Source organism: Dromaius novaehollandiae, chromosome 24 (genome assembly GCF_036370855.1).
Source record: "Dromaius novaehollandiae isolate bDroNov1 chromosome 24, bDroNov1.hap1, whole genome shotgun sequence".
NCBI classification, from domain to species: Eukaryota; Metazoa; Chordata; class Aves; order Casuariiformes; family Dromaiidae; genus Dromaius; species Dromaius novaehollandiae.
The window spans coordinates 8,514,481-8,529,154 of NC_088121.1; the positions used below are offsets into that span (position 1 = coordinate 8,514,481).

The window sequence follows — 14,674 nt, forward strand, 5'->3', positions numbered from 1 at the left end:
GGGGCTCAGCACCATGCGGCTCTGGGCAGCTGGAGGAACGGGTGCCACTTTCGTTTACTATTACCAGGCAGGGAAGGAGAGGGAGGGACAGAGAAGCAGGGACGTGAGCTGGCTGTGAAACACCCGGACGTCATGCTACTGACAGAGCAGATTAGGAGCTTTTGAGGCATTTATTAATGTTAGCAGAACAATTTGAAAGAATTTCCAGGGTTTCTAGTGTGACTTCATTGGCCCAACAGCAGGTTGAGCCCCTCTACTCCCCGCAAGGCACTTCTCCGACTGCTAAAGAGGCCCCTTGCCCTCAGCACGGAGTAATTACCTCGGAGATCTCAAATCCATTTTTATTTGTTATTGTTAATCTGAAGATTTTCTGCCTATTTTCCCTGGGTAATTCACCCAGCAGGAGCCGGGGCTCAGGAGTTTCCCTGCTCATGGTGTGGGAGCATGGTCCCGGTGACCCTCCACCACGCAGGGCAACCTTCTCAGCAGGCAGGCACCAGAGAGGGGGCTGCTCCTGCGGACCCCTTCTCCCCTCCCCACGGTTTCTGCACCCTCTTTCCCACGCTGAGACATTCAGAGGTGGACACGGCCGCATCTCGCTGCAGAATGGGCTTTCCGGACAGTTTGAGGAGCCTGCACACACCGGGGGTCAGTTGGAGCATGGCTGCATCACCGTGGACAACACAGAGATCCCCCCATGCCACATCAGAGCTTTCAGCCCCGCTTGAAGACCCTGCTCTGGTCCCCAAAGCTTTGCAAACTCTTCCCCACAGCCCTGCATGGGAGCTGACAGGCCGTGGGGTATCTGGTATGGTGATGGAGCCACGCAGACCCAGCTCTCCTGCTCCCAGTCGTGGGGCTTGCTACACCCCGTCCCACCACGTAGCTGACGCGGGTGTCACCCGCACCTCGTATAGAGCAAGGAGTTGTCTTCTTCCAGCTGTTCTGGTGCATATGGGGAAGCCAATACCGAGCAATAAGCGCCAGGCCAGCGAGCTCCGAGAGGGAGCTGCCGCATGCCATGGTCTTGCCCACCGTGACAACAGGAATGCCACACTTTGCATTTGACACTTGAGACATGGTCCTTAAAGTGAGTTGCCCGAAGCGACACAGGGAACTGGGCCACGGCCTGCGACAGCAGCTGGTTCTCCCAGTACCGGGCGCCCTGCTCCAGCCATGAGCCAAGCGCCTTGGGAACGGCCTGCTTAGGCAGCAAAACAGTTCTCCGCTGGGAAATAAAGCACTCGGCAGCTCCCCAGGCAGCCACCTTCCCCAAACCCCACCGTCCGCTTGAGGGAAACGCCTCCATGCCACAAGCCGCAGATCACGACGTGCGTGACATTCCTGCTTTCCCACGCAAACGCAGAAAATAGGTTGGCCGAGGATGCTGAAATGCAAGCGCTAGCAGGCTGAAAGGAGCCCGCTGCTTTGCATCTAACTACCCCGTCCACCGTTTTGCAGGTGTATCGTCACCGCATCGCCTCTCCGGCTGACAGACGCTCCGAAACAGCCTGCCCTTGATGGAGGAGGGCGGACAAGACCCCCACAAAGGACCCCTTTCAGCCGAAACGCTTCTCAGCAGACGTGATGGTTTGGGAGACCTCTCTATCTACAGCTGGGTAATTCTGTTTGATGTTATGGACTGTCTGCACGTATCAGTCTCAAACGACAAGCTCCATTTTGTTTTCCTGAGCACCATTTTGATTTTCACTATTCTGTGCCTTGGCCTTGACTCGGAGTATTGAGCCAAAACACCAGGAGGTGTCAGGAGGAATTCTTGCACTGATGGAGAAGCTGTCAAGCCTGATTGTCCATTCAAATGGAAGCTCCTAGCAGTGAGCAGGTCACTTCCCTGGTGCAAACCAGCTTTTCGAGCCTGGAGTCTCGCTCAGGGGAGACTTACTTGCTCCTTTATGAAGTGTAATGTTGCGTGAGCAGCGCACGCTGCAATCTCATACAAGCAGATCAACCAGGAGTCAAAGACGACAAGGTATTTATATTTGTGTCTGTCTACCAAACTCTAAGCAATACTTGAGACGGGTGAGGAAGCTGAGGTACGGTGGTATCTAGGTGATTTTTTGCCTGGGTCCATATATCTTCTAAGCAATAAAGAATTATTGCTTAGAAATCCTTCCCAATATCCGTGCGTGCTTGTGCTGGAGATCACAGATCCTGCACGTGTTTGTTATATCCATGCAAATAGAGGCCGGGGCGTCGTGGGGGTCCCAATTCCAAGCAGTCGGCACCCGGGAAATGTGTTTACGGGAGCTAGCACGACCCAACCGAGGGGATCTCTGAACCCTGAGCCAGCCGGCATCGCACGGCATGGCGGTGGGCCTGGACCGGGGTGACACTCCAGGGGATGCCCCGGCCTCCAGAAAAGCGGTCGGGGGCCAAAGCTCTGAGCTCCCTCGCTAATTGTTAACCCACCGCGGTCCTCGCTCTAATTACTCCAGCATCTCCCCCCGAGGCATCGGGCTTTGCGGAGTGCCCGTGGGGAGGAAGGGTCAGTGGGAGCAGCCCCGTTCCCCTGGGCTTCGATTCCTCCCCATCGCAACTTCAAAGGCCTCCCAAGACTCGCAGCACAGCTCCCTCCCTGTAACAACGCCTTTGCATTGGTGATTAAAGGCCTCTCGGTGCTGCTGGACACCCCGTGCTCTCTGCCGCCGAGCACGGGGTCCAGCTCCATCCGCAGGGGATAACGCCGGAGGTTTAACCGCAGCAGAAAGAAAGCATCGGGGTATGAGAAAGGGGCCAGGAGAGGCTCCCTGAGAGGAGGGGAACGAGAGCAAGGGGAATTCATTTCCCATAATCTGAGGCAGGACTTTGAAGAGGCAGGTGGGGCCGGGATGGGTCGGCTATTTGCATCCCACCATTTAATCCACGGACATGCTGAATAGCCAGCCGCGACCTTTCCGAATCGGGAGGCAAAACCGCACGACAAAGCTGCGTTTTTCTGGCCCCCCAGCATCCGGGGGAAGGGCGCCTGGCTTTAAGCCTCCTCCTCCTCCCCGGGAGGATGTTTATCTCGAAAGCAAGAAAAAAATAGACGTTTATTCTCTAGCACATGACCCCCACAGTTGGGGCTTCGAGGCAAAAAGCGGCGAGCTCGGAGGACGCTTTGAAATCTCCCGTGCGGGTGCCGTGCACAAAGGACGGCCGCCCCGCGGATTTTGGCCAGCCCAAAGGCAGCGGGGAGCTACCGCGGGGTACACGCTCCGTCCGGGATCTGCCGGCGGAGTGGCCGGATCCAGGGAGGTTTTGCCGAGCAGCTGCTCGTTCACCGGGCTGGATGCACCAAGGACCCGGCAGGCTCAAGCTGGGACCCGCTGGCACCTACTGCCCAGACAAGAAATTCAGGAAAGAATTGCAAGTAAATATAAAGCACACGACCAAATCCAGCAGGTACGGCGGATTTCCACGTTTTGGGAAATGCCAGAATCAGGCCGAAAATAAGAACGCTAAAGAACCATTTTCAGACAATTCCTGTGCAAACCCAGTGCTGGCTTTGGACGCGTCCTAATTGCCATTTCGTTTTTTTCTTCTCCGAACCTCCAGATTGTCCCTGTGAACTTTCTGTATTCTTTAATTTTATATCGTTTTGTAATGCATCAGGAGCAGTAAAGCCCTTAAGGACTGCCCAGAGGGTCACCCCTTTTCAGCATACCAGGAGCAGGAGATGCTTTGATGTAGGAAGAAAGCTTGTTTGTTCAATCAGTGCTGACAAAAAGCCGCACTTCAGGTTTTAAAAATAAAATGATCAACCTGATCCTTCCAGACCCGGCATGATATCATGTAAGATAACATGGAGTGTAAGTGCATAACCTGTGGTAAGACTGAAATGCCATGAAATAATGTCAAAACAAAACAAAACAAAACACTCCAAATAAAATATTTCTGAGGCAAAAAAACCTTGAAATTCCAAGGCAGGATTTTTTTTCCCCCCAGAAAAAAAGCGTCCAAAGCAAAACAACAAAAAAAGCCATCTCTGTCAAAAATACAGATGAGAAAATACAGACATAAAACGCGGAGCTTTCCTGCTCGGTTTGAGACTCTCTCGATGTGCTTTGCGTGGCGGGATGGCCGGGGCGCGACGGGCACGTTAGCGTAGGCGATCCAAATTAAAGCGTGCGTGTCTCCGCACCGCTGGGCACGGCTCCAGCCCCGACGTCCCCCCGCCTAATTGCACATAAAGGTTTTGGTGCAGCAGCGGAGCGAACGGTGCCTGGAGAGAGCTGGACACAAATAACTGGCTGGAAACATCTCAAGAATCGCAGTGTCCCCAGGCTCGCGGGTGGGATGCTCGGGGGCACGATCCTTAGCCGAGGCCCACGGCGAGGGGTGAGGACGCGTCTCCTCTTGCTTCCCGGCTCTCCGGTCCAAGGGCTGTGCCGTGGAGTCATGCCGGGCTGGGGAAGGAGCTATTTTAGGCTGGAGGGGTGGCCGGGCTTGTTGTAATTCAGGGCAGAAGACAGAGGAGGAGGTGGGAAGGCTCCAGGGACGGGAGGGGGGTGAGAAAGGTCAGGGAGGCAAGAAACTCCATGGAAACATTCAAGGGCTGGGAACGCGAGCGAGGGGAAGGAGCCGGACCGTGGCGAGGCTTGGGAGAGGGCAGGCACCGAGGAGAGGAGCGCTGCAGGGAGCCGAAAGGTCCCTGCGGCTCCAGAGACGTCCCCGAGGCCGTGGGGCTGCAGGGAGCCTCTAGCACGGAGCGGGGAGCATCCGTCTCCTCCCCGGAGCATCCAGCACCCTCAGGATAGGAGCTCCCCGTGGGGAGAAACGTGGCACAGATGCCCTTGAGGAGCCACACCATAGCAGAAGGGGTTCGTTCCTCCAGGTCTGCTCTGTGACTCCTGAAGGAACAGGACTCTGCCAACCCGACGTCCCAAGATTTGGATTTAGCTTCAGTTTCGCGAGTCATTTCCATCGCAATGTCCGCAGCCTACGGACAACACGGTCCCTCTCGCGGAAGGGAGCCTGCACAGCACAACCACCCTGTTTCGCTGGAGCTCTCCTAACATTAACATGTTCAACCCTGCCATTCGCACCATCCCCTGCCAAAGCAGGAGGCCTCATCCTGCACATACACCCATGCAACCTCCCCTCAAAGCTCCCTCAAGGGCAGCGCCTTGCAGCTTTGCCTGACCAACCTCCCTAAATCCAGAAACCTGAGGAACAAGTTATCGATCTTCCCTCAGACTAGGATTTCCATTTTTAACCCGGCAGCAATGCCCATGCCATGCCTTTTCCACTGGCTGTAAGAAAAATCAGTGCGGTACCCACTGACCGGGGCCAACCTAAGCCATCTCTAGCAGGGTTTGTGGTGGTAACTCCTTCGGGCTCCTCCGGGCTGGTCATCACATTGGTTTGCATCTACCTTCTCATTTCTCACTTCACTTAGACATAACAAGCTTTGAGCGCTGGCGGTGCTGGGTGCAGCTGAGATTTCGCACGCCGGCACCTGCCAGGGTTTTGTGGAGTCCCGGCTTGCACCGAGCTGCCACCCCATCCTGCTCCGTTCAGGGCCTTATCCCAGCACAGCTCGGTGCCTTCATTCCCAATCTACGGACACAGCACCACGTGCTCACACTATCTCCAGCCTGTTTGGGGTTTGGCAGCATCCTGATTCCTCACCCAAAATTGGGATTCCCCCAGTATCGGCTCTCCTGCCCTGCACAGTCCTGCAGCTGTTTGGAGCAAAGATTTGAGTTTTGTCTTCTCTGGAGGATTCCACTAAGAAAATGTGGATTTTTGCAAACGTGCTCACTTATCTGGGCTATATGGAGGGGCTTCGGATAGTACTGTAGGCTATCAGGTGCTTCTTCACTAATTTCTCTGAGGACATCTTTTATGCTCGCAGCAGTTGGCCACCCTAAATCACGCTGAGCTGTTTGTACCCCAGCGTCATTTTTCAAGGAAGTTAATTTCTTTTAATGGCAATTTACTTTGCTCTCTTAAAAATGGCTTTTTAAAATTGAACTTTCTCGTGGACAAAAATACCAATACTAAAAACATTTGAGGCGACGTGCTGAATGCCTCACGCCACTGGTAATGAAATATCGTGGGAGTCTTTAAAGTTATACAGGAGAATTTCCTAACACAAAGGATAGCGCATCTAAGGAAGAATCTCTATATCAAATCTGATTATAAAGGTGAATTAATTGCTGGACTAGAAACTGGTGGTTGCCTACAGACCAGCAGTCATGACCCGAGTGCCCACGTTTTGGACAGGCCCCGTGATCTGTGTGTGCCCTTGATGCTGGGACAGAGCTGATGTCTCCAGCTGTGCTCAGCACTGATGGGACTTGCGTTACCCTTAAGACAGCCAGAACTTTTCATGTGAAAAACTGGAGCTATAGCAGAAAAGAGCCACGACCACGATAACAGGGCCGGAGGAAATGCCTTAAAAATTTGCAGTGCTCAATCTCCACGGCTTATCGAAAAGAAGGGTGCGAAGCACCCTGACTGCACTGTGCATGTTTTCATGGGGAGAAAATATGGGATGTGAAGGGCTCTTTAATCTGGCAAGAAAAGCATAACAAGAACAAATGGCTGGAAGGTGAAGCCAGACAAATTCAAATTAGGGAACAAAAAAAGGTCCAATTTTTTAACATTGAGCCATATATTGGCTGATAAGCCATTGGAACAAATTATTAAAAGAAGTGATGGATTCTGCCTTTGCTGATGTCTTCAAATAAGTATTGAATACCTTTCTGGTAGCTATGCCTTGACCAAATACGTTTAATTAGGCTTTATTGGTGTGACTGGACCTGATCCATAAAGGACTTATGTCCTTTAAGTGGTTATTTCTGTCCTTAAGTAGCGTAAATCTGCATATGTAGTACGTGGAATTTTTTCTGCTTGTTTTTTGGAGGAAATGCGCCTGCTTTCGAACTACGAGGGCTGAAGGGGTTAATGGTTTCTCTGGGACAGGGGAATAATTTTGACTATTGGTCATGCTAACGTGCCTGGGTTAGGAGAACGAACTATCAAAAACTGTCAGTGCGTGAATGGAGTTATCATATGAATGGATTTGCCTCTGGAGATAAAGGGAATACCGAAGGCTGCCAGCTAGGCAAGCAGGGACGTATGAAACAGGGGACCCGACTCAAAGAAAGAATGGAGGTGTCAGGACGTCTTGATAAAATCTGTGCAACCCGGAGCGGGAGAGCGGGAATCCTGCCTGCCGGGGACACAGGACCGGCCTCTCCCAAAAGGACGAGTGGGAAGAGCGGTTCTTCCTCCCTCTCCGGCTTTGGGGATTTTTGTTGTTGTTGTTTGCTTGTTTTTTTCATTTTTCCTTTAGGTACAATTTTTTTCTCATCATTTTTCAGCTATCAAAAAAATCGGGAGTTCCTTCGTCCCTTTAGCAGTCAGTTGGGTTTTCAGTTGCGCTTAAATCTGGATTCATCACACCTATTTCCACCCCTCACTTTTTTTCCCCCCGTGCCACTGCAAATAAACCCTTCAGGATTTCAGGAAACAAGAATTTGAGGAGGATGAAAAAGAGCTCAAAAAGTAGGTCCATGCTGAGCCCTGTTGCATTATTTTCCTGCAGACGTTTTGGTTGGGTTTTCCAGAAGTTTTACAAGCTATTAATACCAGAAGGACAGAAACGAAGGTGAGACCAGAACCACATCCCTCATGAACCAGCCTACAGCCATGCAAGTATTTGCTTTGTATTCCAGCATTTTGAGGGCAATCAAAAAATAACACCCCAAAAATGACTTTTGTTGTTGGTTTCTTCTTTTTTTTTTTTTTTTTTTTTTTTGGCTAACATGCTGCAGATCAACTGCCCATTTTAAACTAACGCTTCTCAATTCTCCCATCCCCAAAAGTCTGTTCGCCTAAAACCCATAATTTGCTATTCTTATTAAAGAACTTGGCATCCTTTTTACAACTGAAAAAAAAGCTATTTCCTCTCTCTTTCGGAGCTTTGCTTAGCCGCAGCCCCAGCTTCAGCATTGCTGGAGACGGGTTAGCAAAGTACCATCGAAGAAATACGCGGATGAATTTTTACCTCTTTTTTTTTCTGTTTGAGCACAGGGGCAATTAATGAGATTACGATCGAGAGATTAGCGGGGGAGACGGCCACAAAACCCTCTCCGCGTTAGGCTGCGGTCCACGCTAAGCCCCCGTTTCGGCAGCAAAGCAAGCAGCCGGGTTTTCCCGAGGAGCCCCCCAGCCCTCCTCCGCATCGGAGCCCCCTTTGCAGCAGGACGCGGCATCCCGGGGAAGCGCGCACGGGTTACGGCCAGCCCGGCGCGCATCCATCTCCTCCTCTTCCCGGCAGCATCTCCCCGGGACAGATCAGTCCCCATCTACGCCAGCTGGGAGGAGAAGGAAGGTGTCCCACCGACCGGATGATGCAGAGCGGAGCGGAGCTGGCCGCGTTACCTAGAAGCAGACCCCAGCCCGGCGGCGGGGTTTAAAATGCTGTTTTTCCAGAACGGAAAAGCAATTTTGTCACCGCCAGCCCCAAAACCCGGTAACTCCTACTCTTCTGATTTTATTTCAATACAGCAAAGATATTTCCTGTTTTATTATTTAAGTTTCCATCACGATATCACATAAAATAGTCACATGAACATAGTCACCTATGCGTTTATATTTTTCTCTATCACGCTATTTCGTATTATCAAAAAGAACGTTTTTACCCCAATTATTTTATCCAAAACAATTTAACAATTTCAAACTGAAATTTTCCAGTGCTCCTTAAATGAAAATATTTCAGATCCTGCAGATTTTTTCCCTGCAGGAAACATCTCCGTTTTGGCTTCCAGTGCCTTTTGCAATGGCTGCCACGTCGAAATGTGAGGATTTCCCACGGAATGGCAATGCCAGTTTCCTACCAGCTCCCATTTCCAGGGCATCCACTGCACAGTGGGCTGAAGAGAAATAAAAATAAACTCAAAATTGCTTGGAACAAATCTTTTCGGATAGATAACCAGATTGAAGCAGATTCTTAGGATTAATACTCATCTTTACAGACCAATTACCACCCAACACGCGCACACAGAGTGCAGCACAACCCAGCCTTAAATTCACTTTGTAGCTGTAATTTTCTACCCTGCAGGTCTTAAACCCCCCAAATAAAATTGGCGATGCCTGGCAAGTGCAGAACTGGCAGCTCGTGCCATGTGTGCTGGACCGTATTGCCTGTATGACACCTCCTGGGCCACCTCCATGAGGCCAGTATGGACACTGAAGCGGTGGGGAGGTCTCCATGGGGCTGGGACCGTCACCGTGGGGCTGGGGCTGCGAATCCCTCCCTCCCCATCTCCAAGATTTGGCATACGGAGACCTGGCCTTATTCTTCGCATCCCGGATTTGGGAACCTGGTTGGGGACGGCACAGACGGAGGTGACAATAGAGGGGTCGGTTGGTCCTTGCAACCTGCTGCTGTGGGCGCAGTTGTGTTGGTGGCCCTGCCCAGGAGGACGAAAGATTCGTACCCTGTTCCTGCTCGGACGTGTGCAAGAAGCACGCCTTGCCCACCACGGCTGTGACAGCAGCGGTGCGGCACCATCGCACATCTCTGCTACACCTTCACACCGTGCCAGCACACGCTAAGCCCCGTGGAAACTGGGTAGCAAAACCCGACATAACCAACGTCCAGGAGACCACCATCTCCGCACGGTGCTTTGCAGCATCTCCCCATCTCTCCAGTCCCAGCCCAGTGCCAGGACTCTCCGCGACCAACATCAAACCCAGACGGTCGTGCAGGTGCGTCACTGGCCCTTCAGACACTCGTGCCACCTGGACACGGTCAGCACAGCTCCTGCACGGACACTGTCACCAGCCCGTCCCAGAGTATGCAGTCACGTCCCTACCATCACCTTTGCACCGCAGCAGAGCAGTGCCCCGGTGCTTGTGGAGGCTCTGGCGTCCTTGGGGACAGCGGACAGAGCACCGTCGGCTTTCTCCAAAGCCCCACGCGTGGTCCTGACACCACCCAGCACCTTCTGCATGGTCCTGCCCCGTCACCCCAGACCCAACCTGCCAGGTCTTCCCCACTCCGTGCCGCGTACGTCCCCGCTGCGCCCGCGCGGAGCCGTCGCCGAGACTAGCTTTCCTGTCCGAAATGTCCTGCAAGAAACCCGGACCGCTCCCGGCCAGGGGCACGCGGAGAGCAGCCCAGGGCCCAGCTGTCCCTGCAGATGCTGCAAAAGCCTCTCCAGCAGCCAGCGATCTCCATGGGGCCTTGGCTGACACGCAGGAGCTCCAGACTGCGGGTATTACGGGAAGGGCCATCCCCCCTCCCAGAGCCCGCTAGCCCGAGCTGAGCCACGCAGCCTGGGGCAGGCAGAAAACAGCCCAACGGGGCTCCGCGAGCCACCCCCGGGCTCAGGGCACCGTGCTCGGGGCAGCTGGTGCCCCGCGGAGCGGAGGGCGAGCAGGCGCTCGGGGGCAGGAGGGTGGCGAGGGCCCTTCCCGTCCCCCCGCTCCCCATCCCCAGCAGCGAGAGGCTGGTGCAGCCCCGGCAAGGGCAGGAGAGCCGGTGGGGAAAGGCGCGGGAGGGAACCGGACAGCGAGGAGCTGGCAGAAAACACACGTAGGACCGGCAAATAGCTGGAGATGAGTAATGCAGATGAGGAAGACAGGCTGGGAAGGAGGGAAGGTAGGGATGCGTGCTGGAAGATGGCAGCTGGAGCAGGGACCCGGCCCTGCGGGGTGCCGCGGAGGGCAGGAGGCAGCCCGCTGCCAGCCCCTGGGCCTCGGCACGACGGGAGGACAGCGGGGCGGGAGGCGCGAGGGATGCCACCGCGGTGACGGCGCAGGGACACGGGCACCGGGGCGCTGGGGAGGGCTGTGCGGCGCTGGCCGTGGATGTCAGGCATAGCAGACGGGAGGAAGGATGCTGCTGCCGGCGCCAAGGACAAGCTCGGGAGCAGGGACGCCACATCTCCGGGTGACGAAGATCAGCAGACCCGGGAAGCAGTCACACCACTGCCGGCACGGAAAAGAGACAAGCGAACGGGTGACAGGCAGCGGGAACAGCGCTGCCGGAGCCGAGGGGGGCCCGAGCTGCAGGAGCAGGATTTCACTGCCGGCAAGGGCCGGCGCTGAGCATGGCCGGGAGCGGGGTGGAGCGGCCTGGCAGCCGGAGCAGGCCTGGCGATGCCGACATCAAGCCATCGGGAGAGGGTCCCTGGCTGCATCCCTGCTTCCCACTTCAGAAGTTTCCAGCCCCTTCCCTCTCGACAAGTTTCCCACCCGAGTGCCCTTCCGCGACCTGCTCCCTGCACCTTCTGCACGGCCCTCCCCAGCCCGTCTGCTCGCTCCGACACAGCCCACGCTGCCCCGCCGGCACGCGCTGGCCTCAGCTCCCTCCAGCTCTGGTGGAGATCGCCACGGCTGAGCTGGTACCCGCGTCCCGGTCCCCGCTGCGCCCGTCCCCTGCGTGCTGCGGCATAGTCCTCGCGGGGGGACGCCGGGCAGAGCTGGCAGGTCTTGTTACGGAGACCAAGTCCTCCTGCCCGGCTCTGAAGTTTAGCCGCTGTGCAAGAGCTCCAGGATCAGCAAATTCGGTCAGGCAGCAGCCCAGACCCGTGTTCCCCTGAGAGCAGGGAGAAGTCAAGCCCGGCAGAGAGATCGTCGCTTGCCAGCAAGCCCATGCAGATACATCCAAACTAGCCAGCCAAACCGATCCCGACGGTCCCCCCAACATCGCCCCGTCACGCCAGGGCCAGCCGGGCTCCTACCTTCGCTGGTGGTGGCGGAAATGCAGGCAGCCAAGGCGACGACGATGGAAAGCGAGGACGTCAGATCCCCCTGTGCCCATGCCATGGTCCGGCCGGGCTGCCCGGCGCGGGACGGGGCTGCCCGTGCGGTCGCAGCGCCTCTGCGAGCGAGCGCCCGGAGCTACGGCGCACGCCGGCTCGTGCAAAGGCACTTTGCGCGCATCGCTCGCAGCCACACGGGCGAGCGGCACGGCGGGGAGGGAGCCGCCTGCCCGTCACCGCTCGCAAGCCAATTGGAGTGGCGGGCTCTGCAGCGAGCCCCCCTTCCCGCTCCACACGCGCACGCTGGACCCAGCCGGAGCATCCGGACCGTGGGCTCCCACTCCCCCCCGTCAGCCTCCCCCCGCTCTCGTGCTGCCCCCGCAGCTTCCTTCGCTCCCGATCCCTCTTTGCGCTAAGGCTCCCGTCGGGCTGCTGTGAAAGCCAAACTTCCAGCCCCAGCCTCCGGCACCGTGTCCTGGGGGCTGCGGTGGTGCTCCCTGTCCCGGCAGGGCCTGCAAGAAGAGGTGGAAGAGGTGTCCTCAGCCTCTTCTCCCAGGCCTCCTCCCCTGGGCCTCCTGGACGGCAACGGAGGAGCGGGAGAGGAGGAAAAGCTGTGGGGTTTCTCTGCGGGCCGGCAGAGCTCGGTCAGGGTCAGGCGCGAGGGGAGATGGGTTTGCCCTTCAGCGTGCCCTGGTCTCCTGCAACAACGCTCCCGTCCCGGTGCACGCGGAGGAGGGTTTGCTAGGAAACCCCCTTGCACGTGTTCTTGCACGTCAACAGACCCCGGGCAGCTGCCACCGCTGTTTCCCCATCCAAGTGCCGAACGATCTCTAATACCCGCCCACGATCGCCACAGATGCTGGCTCCTACCTGTGCCGTTTGTGCTGATTTTATTCCCTCTCTAACGCGCTCGCGATAAGAGGATGGATGTGCAACGGCAGCCATCCACTGCCCCCCACAACTCATCCCAGAGAAGATGCTCACGGCAGCACAGACCTCTCTCATTGCTGAGTGTGGGGCCAGGTCTGGCCGATCCCTCGAATAAAAACTCACCCCATATGTGTAGGTTTGTACGAGCTGGCTCCAGGGATGGAGGGGTCTTGGGGGAGACATGCATCCTGCATCCACCCGTGTAATTCCTGCCGGGCCAGGCTCATCCCACCCTGGATCCTGCCGTGCTCCTTGGAGGTGCTGCATCCCGCTCTGGACACCCCATGGCAGCAGAGCCCGGTGCTGCCAGCGGCTTCCTATGAACCCAAGCGAGAAGGGCTCCCTGCCAAGGAGGTGCCTGCCCGTCTCACAGCTCGTGGTGGCAACAATTCCCCATTCAGAGCCACCGAGGATTGTGCGTGCAGGGACATTTCCACAGCACTCGTCACCAGGACCTGGGAACGGCCCAGGATATCGGGTCGCTCCAGCTTTTTTGCTCTCTGCCTGCCTGGGCAGTCCCAAGCTCTGGAAATTAATTTCCCAGGAAGCAGAAGCCAGCTTTGGCCTTGCAGAGGTGCCTGGGACCACTATTCATTGCACCTGCACATGGCTTTTGGCCTTGAGATCCTAAAGAAGCTGCTGTGGCTGGGCCCCATCATAAAATGAAGAGGGGCTTTGCAAGAGCCAGGACTCAGTGACCCCAGAACTATGCTCAAAATCCCCCCCAGGCTGCCAGCCCGGGGGAGGAGAGAGGGCAAGGTGTGCAGGGCTGCACTTGGGAATGTGGTGGTGGTTTCACCAGACCTTTGGTTTTGCATTCTGGGTGTGCCCCAACGCTGGGCACCGCCGGGAGTGTACAAGATGATACAAGGTGTGAATGGGTGTGCAAGGAGCCACTGATGCTCTTATCCGAAAATGCAGCACCTTACCATATCAGGAGAACAGCAGATCTACGTGAAGCAGTCCAGAGGCATCCTCGGGGAATATCTGAGCAAGGACTCGGGGTAGAAAGCACGTGTTTGTCGCCTGCTCTGGCCCCCATCCCTTCCTGAGCTCCGGGCAAGGCATATTCTCCGGCTGGCATCTCACCCACTGGATGCACGTGGGCGAGAGCTGAGAAGCCCAAGCCAGAGCACGGGCCACGCAGCCCACGTACCAGACACCAGGAAGGCACCATGCCAGGATCCCAGGCCCTTCTCCCCGCCTGCATCCCTCCTCCCTGCTCCTAGTCACTTTTCCCTGGCCACGAGCCTGCCCCGCATCCGCTAGCACCTTCCCCCCATCTCACTGCCCTCAGCGAGTCTCTCGTCGTTGCCAGATCCCTTAGACATGGCCCCGCACCTGGCTGTCACAGAGGCGGGGAGGATATTTATAGATGCTGCAGAAGGAGGAAAGTGCAGCTGAAACGGAGAGGAGGGGATGCACCAGCAGAATGGGGGGGCCAAGCCAGGCTCCGTCCCCTCTTAGCAAGACTCAGGTTAGGCTGAACTCCCCGTGCGTTTACCAGGGAGACCACCATCTCCTGGTGGTGCTCCCCATACCGTCCCCTTCCCTGATGGGTGTCACTAACCCCCAGGGGACACCAGCCCAGGCACAAGTGGACATTGCCCTTTGCACCCAGCTTCAAGCCCATCACACCCCAGCAGGGCCCACGAGAGTGGATCTGCCCTCTCTGGGCACCTGGTCTAGCAGGGAGAGCAGCTCTGCTTCCCTCCCTGTGTTCCCGTTCCGTTGGGGCCCCTTTGGGATCCGGAAAGCAATGTCCACACGCTTCTGCTCTCCGGTAGCATTTGCACGGCTGGGCATCTCCAGAACTGGTGCTGGTGGAGGCAAATTGGGTAGCGGAGGCGTTAGGTGAACAGCAACATCCTCAGGACCTCCAGAACCTCAGCGCTGGGCCACCAGCAGAGCCAGGACCCGCCCTGTCCCCCAAGAAAGGGGATGATCAGGGCCAGGAGCGGAGACAGGCTGCAGGTCTCCAGACCCCTGTGATGCGTGCCTGTCCCCAGTCTGTCCCC

General features: G+C 56.3%; 1 protein-coding gene across 1 annotated transcript in view; it reads right to left on the reverse strand.

The window, feature by feature from the left end:
* The window catches only part of EPHA8 (EPH receptor A8), a 48,898-nt gene extending 37,056 nt beyond the window's left edge, over positions 1-11,842 (reverse strand). The window contains exon 1 of the mRNA XM_026109050.2: positions 11,706-11,842. Within this exon, the coding sequence (XP_025964835.2) occupies positions 11,706-11,790 (85 nt within the window). The 5' untranslated portion in view covers positions 11,791-11,842. The remainder of the gene's footprint in view (positions 1-11,705) is intronic.
* Between the last annotated feature and the right edge of the window lie 2,832 nt (positions 11,843-14,674).